Genomic DNA, 12,864 nt, shown 5'->3' with positions numbered 1-12,864 from the left:
AAAGCCATAAGACATTGTGACTGCTGATATGTTAAAATTTTAAAAAATCAAAATGGTTAACGTGATGCTGCTGGAATCCTTTGTAGAAAGCGCCAGGGTGATGGCGATTTTGACCACCTGGAGTTAAAAAATATAGGGAATTCCCATTGACCAGAGAATCCTGTCACTAGCAAACAATGCGCTGACGGGAAACACGGCTGGGAGGCCAGAGAATCTTCTCCATAATTTGCAACACTACAGAAAGTATGAAAGCTAACTGCAAAACTAATCATTCCTGTGGTAAACATAGCATTTTTTTTTACAATTTTCAGTTCTAAGCATATTCAAACTTTGTAGGACGATGGTAATGATGGTAATGAAAAATTAAAGATGGTAATGAAACTTTATAAAAAGACATTTTAGTATCCAACACAATCTTTCAATTAAAAAAAAGCAAAATTAACTGTAGGACAAGTTCAAAATAATTTCAAATATATTGTATACTATGCAACTGGGTACAATGCCCCAATTCTCACCTGTGACAAGAGGTCTCACATACTATCAGTAGTGACCAGAACTTGGAAGTTCTATCCAACAGGATAGACTTGTGCAGGTCACAAAAATGAACTGATTGTTTTTGTCCATTTTATCTTCACTTTTAAGATAAAATGTATTTTAACTGGAGTAGGTTTTGGGTGGATGGAGGAGGGCATTAAACCAGGCCACATATCGGTTTTCGGTCTGGGCACTTAAAAATTCCTGGGGCTCATTTACATCATGCCAGCCAGTTGCCCACCAAAAACGGAAACTGAGAGCCATTTGGCTGGCTCTTGGATGGCACAGACAGCCTAATAACACCAAGGTAAGCCAATTCAGGGAGATCGAGATGCTGGATGATGCCAGGCTAGCATGACCTAGACTTGCCATGTGGGGCCCGGAGGAGTACATCTGTTCCTCTTGGCTTTAAAAAAGTTTTTCACCTTCTCCAAGGACGAAACTGTTGCAACCCATTTTATACACACAATAAAGTAAAATATTCTGGTGATGGACAAGTTAGCAGATAGGTCAATATCAAGAGGGTGAGATCATACCAAGAGCTTCAAGCAAACGCTCGTACCAGGGTGATAATGTCCTTTCCTGTTTAGCTTTAAAATGAAGCTGGTTCAATAGGATGAGCAGTAGCAGCTTTGATTGCCAACTTGTCTGGCCCCAGACAGCAGCTGGTGTAAGGGCCAGAACTAAACTCCAATTTGCTGTGAGCATGTGAAAAGAGATGAACAGAGCTTTGGCCATGTTCTAAAAGATGAGGGTTCAATGACACCTTGTTTATGTAAAGTAAAATTACATGCTTATATGGAGTGGTGGGCTTCAGCCTATAATTTTCATTGGCATAAAGGTGCCCATCGGCTGCTATACTGACACTGCTGTATTATTGCAGATGTGGGTATTTCAGACCTTATACAATTGTTAAGGTATCAGGCTGATTTTGGTAGAGGACAAGTCACATTCTTTTCCTTGAAGTTCAACTCAGTGATCTGTTTGGCTGTTTCAAAGCATGACAAATAGCTGAGCTTCTGGTGGCAAGCAAGAGCTACAATGGATTTGGCTCAACAGGGTGTGTTGACACAGCTGTTGAGGAAAATGCAAGCTTGTTCATTTTGATAGATTAATGAGCTGTTTAGAGGATAATGTGTGTGTAAGAATTTTCAAATAATGTTTACTTTGACAGATCTATGATCTTCTCAAAGACTTCCAATTATATTACTGGCCACAAGTTCTACTTAGTGTGTTGGTGGCAATGGAGTGGGAGGGGGGTTCCAGGTCAACAATGACAATGACAATCAGCTGAAGAATCTTTTGTTGTGCTGTAAAATAAGTCTCCAACTCATCTCCAAAACCGGGCAGATCTCTCAGTGAACGAAGATGGACCTTTTAACCAGACCATCTCTGCGTGGCCTGCTTCCAGCAATAGGCCAGACTCCAGGCCATTTGTGCCTCTGCTAAATCAAAAAGCACCAACAGGCCTAGATAGGTGGGATCAACTTCCACTTCCAGCCTCAAAAATGAAAACTTGCTCCCGAGTGTAAATTTTAACATTTGAAAGTTATTACCCAGGGGTATACTTAGTTTTCATCCCAATATCCCTGCTGTCAAACTTCACTGCAGCATGGTCATAATATATACAGCAATTGCCTGGACCTCTGTTGAGGGACAGGACAAGCAAGACAAGCAACACGAAGAGCAATGGCGCCCACTGCCGCCTCCTCAGCCACCTTCTGCTTCACAGGGCAAAGGGGATGGACAACAAGATCCATCTCCAAGGAAGTAAGACACCCAGTGTCTAGACACAAGTACTGGTTCCTCAGACTTCCATGGCAGCTCATTGCTGACATCTGCAGTCTCCAGGAACAAGGCATCCTTTCCAGTGCACCAGGTAGGCATATCTTGCTTGTGACTGTTAAAGGTGCCTATCACTGGATGGCTTACATCCAGTAAGTGTGAGATTTGCTATCCGGATGGAGATGCGAAATATCTGCAGGGAGAGGAATGACTGGAGCTATAGTGTATGTTGCCTTGAGGTGTGCTGTGCAGGATAAAGCTAGGAAAGTTAGTGTGTGGTTTGACACCTGGAAGTGTTTTGCCATTCACCCATTTAGCCCTCCTGGAGGTCTTGGGTCCTTCTGGCGCATCGTCTCCAGGCTGGAGAAAACATACTTCTACATGTGACTCTCTTATGCAAGCCTGTTTGGTTGGAAAGACTTGCCTCCTCCGGCCCTCCCACTTCAGGCCCTCAGAAAATTTCCATACATATGCAAGAGATTTTTTTGGATGGGGAGGTGTTAGGGGCACTTTCCAGGGTCTTCTTTCCACCCCCGTGATTGCTGAAGCTGCAGAGATCAATGTAATGTGTAGTCACTCTGACCCCTGTTGGGATCCCTTTTAATAGAAATCCTTCCTTTAACATATTTGCTGGGTCATGGTCATCAGACTCACCCACCCTTGAATTTGTTGTGAACTCCCTGGGAAGAACTCTGCAACAATCTGTTGTTAAAGCCTCCCCAGGCACTGGTGTTTATACATGTTGAGAGGTCTAATCCCCTACTTACAGGCCCTATGTTTGGGGACCTCGCCTCCTTGAAGTTGGTTTCTGCACTGTAGAGCAGCTTGTGACAGAGGGGAAGGCAGCCTATACTGCTGCTACTGGCATTGCTCTTGGGTACTGTCAGTTAGAGAGTCATGGCCAAGCCCATTCGAGTTCCCAAAGGGTTTCCAGTTGGCTACAGATCCTGCTGTTTCAGCTGGGACTACTTTATGAAAATTCTGCCCAGCAAGCCCATTCATAACTTACTTGGGAAACGTAACAGCTTGTTGATTTGGACCAGGCCTCATTTCACCAAGTGTTTGCTTAATCTGCTCTCCAGAGCAAGTCAAGAAGTAGGTTTGCATTCAATCCAGATCACAGCAAGGTACCACTGCTATGCCTCCAGAATGTGCAACCACAAAAATGGATATAGGTCAGTGTTAGTCAAGTCCCATAGAGCAGGACACACAAACTGCTTATAGGAGCAGTAGCAACCCTGGCCCATATCTACCATTTGATAAAAGCAAATTACTGCAGATGTTGGAATCTGAAACGAAAAGGAGAAAATGCTGGAAAATCTCAGCAGACCTGGCAGCACCTGTAAAGAGAGAAAAGAGCTGATGTTTCAAGTCCAGATTACGCTTTTGTCAAAGCTTTTGATATTTACCACTTGTTTGGGTTACAAAAGAGAACTTGCTCCCTTCCATTTCACAAGTTGGAAATAAAGTAGAACCAAAGATTTGATTTGAGAATCTGTATCCAGTAGGAAACGGAATATAGGTGGAAAAAAGGTTGGCGGGGTGGAATTCCAGATTTACTGCGATTGGATTTTTGGCCGAGAGTCACACTTACACTATGTTTTGGTTCATTTATTCTCCAGATTTACAGGCTGAGAGTCTATGTTCCCAGAATATTGACAGCTTGTAACTTACTTTGGCAGCAAATTATGTTACACTAATGCATAATTTTTTCTTTAAAGAGATGCAAACTTTCCAAACCACCCACTGAACTGCACATTGTAATAAAAAAATTCTTTGTCGACAGAAACGCAGAACATAGTTCAGTTTTTAAGAGGGCGAGAAGGAGAATATACTGAAAAGAATATTACCAATGAATTCAAAGGCCTCTTCGAAGTATTGCCTGAGATTCTGCTTGTTGCTATCGGTGGCAGGTAGCCGTTTGTAACGGAAGATACCTTGCTCGTAATGATAAAGAGGCAGGTGGGTAGTTACGTTGATGATATAGCCAACATTCATCCGCTGCATTTTTTCTATATCCTGAGCATCCTGCTCATTCCCTAGAAACAGGAAGGGTAGGATGGGGGTCAGCTCGGCATTTTCAATGTCAGGGGTAGTGGGGATGGACTGAGGTAGCTGTGTTGGAATTGCTGAGGCTGCCCCTGCATCTGGGCACTCCTGAAGCTGTAGCGAGTGATCACAGAGATTCTCGTGGTGCTGTTTGAAACTGCTGTGGCCACCTTTTAAGAGAACAAAAATTAGAAGACAGTTAGCCACTTGTACAGTTCCAGAACGTTGCTACAGTGCTTCAACTGCACTGTGCTAAACTAAATAATTCACATTAGAGTAGTCAGGAATTGAATATTTCAAAAAAACCAAATATCAAACAAACCAAATAGTTCTTCAACTGAGGCATGATGCGCTAGCTATAAAAGCACGTAGCCGCAGGAGACTGATCAGTGCATGGTGTTTCGTCTACTTGTGCTTTGCTAGAGCAATCCAGAACTAATCCCATTGCCCTGCTTTCTCTCCACAATTTTTAAATCAACCTTCTCTTCAAATATTTATCCAACTGTATATGCTTCTGGAGGAATCAGTCCCTGACCCACTTGTATTTTTCAGCCCCTGTATACATATTTACATGGGGTGACAGGGTGGCACCATGGTTAGCACTGCTGCCTCACAGTGCCAGGTTCAATTCCAGCCTCGGGTGACTGGAATTGTACACTCAGTCTGCGTGGGTTTCCTCCAGGCACTCTGGTTTCCTCCCACAGTCCAAAGTTGTGCAGGTTAGGTTGATTGGCCATGATAAATTGCTCCTTAGTGCAAGGGAGATTAACAGGAAAAATATGTAGGGTTACAGAGAAAGGGCCTGGGTGGGATTGTTGTCAGTGCAGACTCGATGGGCTGAGTGACCTCCTTCTGCACTGTAGAGATTCTATGATTCTATTACTTGAGTATTTCACCAAATTTGTTGTTAACAGATAAATTCATCCACTTGTGCTTGTATGAGCTGACTGCAACAATGGCCCTTTCAAAGAAAGGTCCCCAAACCATTTCAATCTTTTGTTTTTGTAGGAATGCTCCATTCGGCCCCCAATAAAACACTGGCACACTGCAGACTCAATAACACGATGCCCCCCAATTTCATCCCCTCCTTTTGCACAGCCTGTTAAAATTGGCCCTCCGTGTCTTTAGAAGGGCTGGCCAATTCATTTTCCTGCTCCATTATTGTGGTCATTATAGCAACCATAAAAACATCTCATGGTGGTTCATATATTATTGCACACACTAATGGGGCAACATATCCCTGCTGGAATATGCTCCAAAAGATAATTTATTACTTGCCTTTTATAGTGCAGCAACACTCTCGTACACCCAGCTCAGACAGGGGATAAATAAGAACTGTTGAACTTTCTATTATTGTAGGACTCATTCTCAGAACTTAGAATAGCTCTTGGCTATTAATCAAAGTATAGGAGCCTAATCGTGCCATTATACTTCGAAGTTGGCTTTCTGAGCTTCAATTCTACCCCGTGTCCCCAAAGGTTAAAGCAATTAATCAAGCTGGGGGGGGGGGGCAGTGACAGATTTCAGCATCTGAGCACCACGATACACAACATGAAATGCTACACTATGATGTAACTGTTGAGATTCGCCACCATCTTATTACTTGTAAATTGAATAAAAGCCACCCAGTGGAGTTCACTATAACTTACATCAAACCTAACGTCCAAGTTACGCTGCTGTTGCCAAATTCCTGTATTGGTCCTCAATTGCTTGTTGGAAATGGCCAAATTTGGAAGGATCCACCATTCAGGAAGACAGTGTCATAATATCGCTCCCAAATGTGTTGTACAACATGTGCAGTGCTTGTAATACAGGGTTGCTTTCAGAACATAGAAAGGCAGTTGCTTCTGCAGTTTTATGTTTCTCTCATACTTTCAATGAAAGCATTTAGCAATCTGCAGGCTACATGGTGAACATGTGACTTTTCGCTGGTATGTTTTTTGCTAAGTGAAGACCATTCCTGTGGTTGTCAATTTAACCTTCAGTTCAGGCAAATTGCCACGTGTTTTTCTGACTGGTTCATAGCACAGTTTGCTGAACACTTTTGCAGCATGCCATAAACTATCAACACGTACACGAAGACACAGAGTGAAGTACTCCAGCAAAAGACACAATATTTGCTAAGTAGACAACCAGATGACAAGGAATTATGATACTTGATCACTTCAAATAACGGACTGTACTTGGCTGTGAAATTAACAGTGGCTCTCTTGTCATTCATGTGCAAATGGTGCAGCAAATTCACGGGGAGGCAAAGTGCATGGTTAAACGCAAACATCCAAAATGTTCTTTGCTGCAGTAACCCAAAACTAACCCCATTGTCCTGCATTGTTCCTCTAGCTTTCTTTGCTTCAAGTATTTATCCAGTTTGCTGTGAAAAGCTGGTCTCAGCCTTCCATACTCCCGTGGCAAAGCATTTCATATGCTCCAATAATCCTCTGCAGAAAGAAATTTCTTTTAACAACTCATCTCTAGCCTTCCTGTTCACTGCAAAGTTTTTGATCATGCCACCTTCCAGATCCATGACCACCTCTCTCTCAATTCCAAGTTTCAATCCCTCAAACACGCTTCCACCCTTCCCACATCAAAACAGCCCTAACCAAAGTTGAGAATTACATTATTTCTTGTCGTAGCCTGTTCCTCCTCATCTTCTTTGCAGCCTTCTACCCTATCAAATCACACAATTCTCAAACACCTCTTCTGTGTTATCCTGCTTTGTGTGCCTAGCATTGCTTGGTCCACGGTTACTTATCTAATCATAGGGGGTCTCTGTCAATACTTCTCACCACATCCCTGCAACATTTCATTTTTCCTCACCTGCTTGCTGTCCCTTGGAATGCCATCTGATTCCATGGGTCTGCTTTAACATGTATACAAAGAACTTCCAACTCTACCTCATTATCTGTATTGACTTCTCCACTGTCTGTGCTATTAGGCTGCATACCTGACATGCAGTCCTAGATAGACAGCAATTCCAGCCTGCTAACTGTTCTGCCACAAACTCCATATCCTCCCCACAAATTCAAGTCATTCAAAACTCTGCTGCCCACATCCTATTCCAGATCAAGTCCTGATCGCCCATCTCGCTGATCTGCAATGGCTGCTGCAGGATCTCCAAGCCTCAAGTTAAAATGCTTGTCCTTTTGTTTAAGTGGCTCTAAAGTTTCATTTTTTTTTACCCACGTAGCACTCCAATGCCCCAACCCCCTCAAATTCTCCAACCCCTAATTTTGGTTTCTTGTGTACCCCAATCTGTTTTTATCCTGCCTTAATCCCATTACATTTTTACACACCTCTATCTAAAGGGTCTATAACCCTATTCTGAGGAAAGTAACTTCTCACTTTTCTCCAGGTTTGTATTTTTTTTCCATAAGAGCCAACATCTTAGTAAATCTGCATCACACCTTTTTGACCAAGTTTTTGGTCAGTATTCCAAATTTCTCTTCCTTTGTTTCAGCATTCGTTTTTGTTGGGTGAAGTGCCTTAGCGTATTTTCTTAAACTAAAGTTAATAAACGAGTGCAAGTGCTTTTGTTGTTAACCTCTCTCCACATCTCTTAATTCAATTTGAAAATGGAGGCCCATAGTACGTGTCCCCCGTCTGAGAAAATAGTCTTTCCTATTCGCTCTTGTGAAGCCCTTCAAAAAAAATCTCAATTAAACCTCCCCTTTGCCTTTTCTGCTTTGGTGGAAATACTCCCAGCATCTTATGCTTCATTTTGTAACTATAGTTTTCCATTGTTAACATCAACCATCCTGGTAAATTTATTCCTTGTAATGGGGTACACATTTGTGCCCTAAACAATGGTATGCGCAAATGTATCATCACTTCTTTATTTGGATTTATAAAACCCAAATGTTGTTAATCTTTTTATTGACTTTATCCATTTGCACTTTCAGGAAAATATATACGAAAACCTAACCACATAATTTTTCTTTTTGCAGCTATAGTTCTCATAGGGTTAAAACACAATCAAGTATGGACTTAAAAACAAGTTAATAATTTAACTAATTAATTGTGGAAGTGTTCACTGGGGATTTTTTTTTATTCCAAGCAATCCTGTTTACAAAATGATTAAAGGGCATTGGAGTCCAGTTAACACCCAGCCACATAGTAGCTCAATACATGCACCTCTCGGTCTTTATCACAAAGGCTTGCAAAGGATGTTTTAAGCTATTCACCTTCATTTTTAAATTAAAAATATTAAATCACAATGAAACTAAAATATAAAAAGATAGAAAACTAACAAGAGGAAGTGACAGCTTGCTAAACAAACAATTAAAATAGGAATATTAAGGAATTACCATAAGTTAATCATGAGGAGGAATAGGTCACTAAGCACCTGAAGCATGTACCTAAATCTCAATGAACCTTCACTATTTCCTGCTTTTCACCATTTAAAAGTATGTGGCTCTATACTTTGAATTACAAGGGCAGCAGATACGTGGGAACACTACCACGTAAGTTCCCCTCCAAGCCTCTCACCTTCCTAACTTGGAAATATATCGCCATTCCATTGCAGTCACTTGGTCAAAATCCTGGAATTCCCTCCCACAACAGCATTGTGGGTTGACCCATGGCACATGGACTATAGCGATTCAAGAAGGCAGCTCACCACCATCTTCTCAAGGGCAACTAGGGATGGGCAATAAATGCTGGCCAGCCAGTGACATCCATGTCCCATGAATGAATTAAAAAACCACATTTAAATCTGCCACATTTTGCCAACTTGCTAAACTAAACCAATGTCTCTTTGTAATTTTACGTTCCCACCTACACTACTTACAGTACACATTTTGTGTCAAAGGGAAACTTGGATATAATATTGTTTTAACGAGCCATTAATACATATGACAAATAGCTGAGGCCCTAGCACATGTCCCTGAGGACAACACTTGCCATGTCCCTCCATTCAAGTAGAACTTGAGTAGAAAGGTTCTGCAGAATGTCTGGATAGTCAGTCTCTCAAGTGTGAAACCAGTAGTCTGTTGAGATGCATCAAAAGTGCTTACATAGCCACAACATTATCTCTTGTAATATGGTACAATTACCAAAGTGAAAAGGTCAATTTACAATACCATTTTGTGTAATGGATACCAATTTTTACAACCAACTGACTTTCATGAGCATGTTTAACAACTAGTCACTAAACTAGCTTCAAGACATTAATCTGTTTTCAACGTGGTTTACTCCGAGTTGTGCACAAGGCGTTTTGTACCAAAATTACTGTGGTGGCCAAAATGGAATTGCCACAGGCACACATGTGGGTAGTCAGTATTATTCAGTACCATAGCAACAAGAGAAAAACTATTCACCCCATTGTCTCCCACTTAAATGGGGAGGCGATGGCTGAGTGGTATTATTACTAGACTATTAAACCAGAAACTCAGCTAATGTTCTGGGGACCCCAGATTCGAATCCCACCACAGCAGATGGTGCAATTTGAATTCAATAAAAATACATATCTGGAATTAGGAATCTACTGATGGCCACAAAACCATCGTCGGTTGGCAGAAAAATCCATCTGATTCACTAATGGGTAACTATAGTTAGGAAAGCCCACCAATGTCTCTACTTTCTCAGAAGACTAAGGAAATTTGGTATGCCAGCTACAACTCTCACCAATTTTTACAGATGCATCATAGAAAACATTCTTTCTGGTTGTATCACGACTTGGTATGGCTCCTGCTCTGCCCAAAACTGCAAGGAACTACAAAAGATTGTGAATGTAGCTCAATCCATCATGCAAACCAGCCTCCCATCCATTGATTCTGTCTACACTTTCCGCTGCTTTGGCGAAGCAACCAGCATAATTAAGAACCCCACACACCCCAGACATTATTTCTTCCACTGTTGGGAAAAAGATACAAAAGTCTGAGGTCACAAACCAACTGACTCAAGAATAGCTTCTTCCCTGCTGCTGTCAGACTTTTGAATGGATTTACCTTGTATTAAGTTGATCCTTCTCTACACCCTAGCTATGACTGTAACACTACATTCTGTACTCTCGTTTCCTTCTCTATGAATAGTATGTTTTGTTTGTAAAGCGCATAAGAAACAATGCTTTTCACTGTATGTAATACATGTGACAATAATAAATCAAATCAAATAATGTCCTTTAAGTAACGAAATCTGCTGTACTTGCCTGGTTTGGCATACATTTGACTCTAGAGCCACAGAAATTTGGGTAATTAGGGATCGACAATAAATGCTGGCTAGCCAGTGATGTGCATGTCTTACGAAAGAATAAAAAAGTCCCTATTCTCTAGTTCCCTTATCATTAATTATCTACCGCTCTTTTAACAACTTTAATTGAGTTTGCATCTAGGACAGTGACTTCCGTCTCCAGTTTCAGACACTAATCTTTACTGTCATTACCTCCTTTACACTTCCCTCTGTTCTGGCAAAGTAAAATTAACTGTCCACAGAAAATCATTACTATGGCAATTACAATCCGAATACAATATATTTTTGTAACAAAATATCAAAAGGGGTAGTAGAAATGAGTCAAGTTTCCCATTTTTGAGTCCAGACTTCATATGCTTCAAGCAAGAGGCCAGGGAAATTAGTAAGATAAAAGACAAAACAGAAAATGCTGAAAAATCCCAGGTCTGACAGCATCTGTGGCGAGAGAGAGTAGAGCCAACATTGAGTCTAGGTGACCCTTTGTCAGAGCTCTGATGATGGATTATCTAGACTTGAAGCGTTGGCTCTACTCTCTGTCAGGCTTGCTGAAATTTTCCAGCATTTTTCTGTTTTTGCGAGGGAAATTAGTAATCTGATTTCTCCTGAATAACTGGGCTGTGCCCTGACAAGCACTCACCCCACTGAAGTCATCAATCACACTTGGCATGCCTAGCTGGCAGCCTCTCATGCAAATGCCACAGCAATGAGGGAAGATATGGTTGGAGGGGGAGGGTGGAGAACTGATTACGACTCCTATGGCTTCTTGAAAAAAAAAGAACATTTAATACTGTCATAGGTGATCTGAAGATGGGGCAAAACTTGCTGAAGTTCTTTCATAAGTTTCAGACCCCTAGTTTCCATATTCAAAAGAACAAACACATTTGAAACCTTGTTCCTTCAATTTCCGAGCCCCAGGAGTTTGGCAGTGGGGCCAATGTCTGCTCAGATTGGGTGTAATCCATATCACTGCTAAATTGGTAGTATTCAAGCCCATTTTATTTCTGAAGAATGGGCTCAATGCAGACCAGTTTCTGGCCCCTAGATAGCTGATTTAAAGTTTAATTTGAGAGTACTGCGCAGAATCGGTCCAAATTTGAAAAGGTGCATCCACATATTCTTTACACTTCTTCACTGATTTGTTTTGTATGTTAGTCTGAAGCTTCCCTGGAACTTCATGAGCTTTTTTGAGGGTACACACAACAGTAACAAAAACACGGTTAGGAGTAAAATCCAAGTGATATGTTACCTTATTAATAGATGAACGAAAAACAAGGAACAAAGTGCAAAAATTAATTACCTACTAATGAGCTTATAAAACCAGTGACACAACATGCATAGAAAAAACCCTTGAAATACACCCAGATTACAGTAAAACTAAAGATCACATTCTTCTGTTTCAAAGATAATTTAAAAAAATAGATGTAATGATAAATTTTGTGCCTGGTCTCAGGTTATGGCCATAGCCGATTTGGATTGGGGGGATTGCTGATAGGGTCTGCTTGCTACAGTATTCAAACTAATTCTCCTTTCACATTAATTTGAATGGGGGCATTTGGGGAGGGTTCCCTTTGTCCCTTTTCCTTTGCTAGCTTGTGATTGAAAAGATCTTCATGAATGCACCATGTCTCACGCAGCTAGTGAAGAAGGTACCAGAAGTTGGTTAATGTAATTCTCCCATCCACCTTTCTCTACCCCCCCCACCCCCCCGGTGGAAATTAAATCCCCTATTTTTTAAAATGTGGTTCAAGTGGGGAGCACAGCTCCACAATCCATTAATACTGATCATCGCCATACAATTCACTAAGTTTGATATTGAAAAAGACATTAACTTTTTTTTGATCTGCTTTCCTAACCACTCAGCATTTAAAAGACAAAATATTTCTGCTATAACCCACCAATCCTGGAGGTTTATCTAAAAAGTCAATGTAAATAAACACATTTTCCTAAGCTTGTAGGCAAAAGAAGAGTATATTACTTCTTAAAGCAAATGAGGAGCACTAAATTAATTACTGGAAAGTCTCTTTCAGTGACGAAACACAAACACATACAAGGTACATTTTTTGGTAATAATGTAATTACAATGGGCCAATGTCATCAAATTTGACCCTATCAAAGTAACCATTTGACAGCTTTTCTCTCGACAGCTATATCTCAAATACCTTGAGAGCAACAAACAAAATGGATTAGCTTGCTTTGATCTTGAAAATTTTAATGAAGTCCTCCGAGCTAACAGTTGTCGATTTAAAACCTACTTTAATCTTTGGGACAAAGATTGTTCGTTCAGGCTCACAGAACCAGAAATTGGTACCT

General features: G+C 41.0%; 1 protein-coding gene across 1 annotated transcript in view; it reads right to left on the bottom strand.

The window, feature by feature from the left end:
• Positions 1-12,864, bottom strand: part of dusp10 (dual specificity phosphatase 10) — a 38,789-nt gene that overhangs the window by 3,798 nt on the left and 22,127 nt on the right. The window contains exon 2 of the mRNA XM_080199792.1: positions 4,170-4,538. Coding sequence (XP_080055918.1) covers positions 4,170-4,538 — 369 coding nt within the window. The remainder of the gene's footprint in view (positions 1-4,169; positions 4,539-12,864) is intronic.

This window comes from Carcharhinus amblyrhynchos, chromosome 12, assembly GCF_965287045.1.
Source record: "Carcharhinus amblyrhynchos chromosome 12, sCarAmb.v2.hapA, whole genome shotgun sequence".
NCBI lineage: Eukaryota > Metazoa > Chordata > Chondrichthyes > Carcharhiniformes > Carcharhinidae > Carcharhinus > Carcharhinus amblyrhynchos.
The sequence above is the reverse complement of the archived record's forward strand: the minus strand, read 5'-3'. Positions and strand labels throughout refer to the sequence as shown.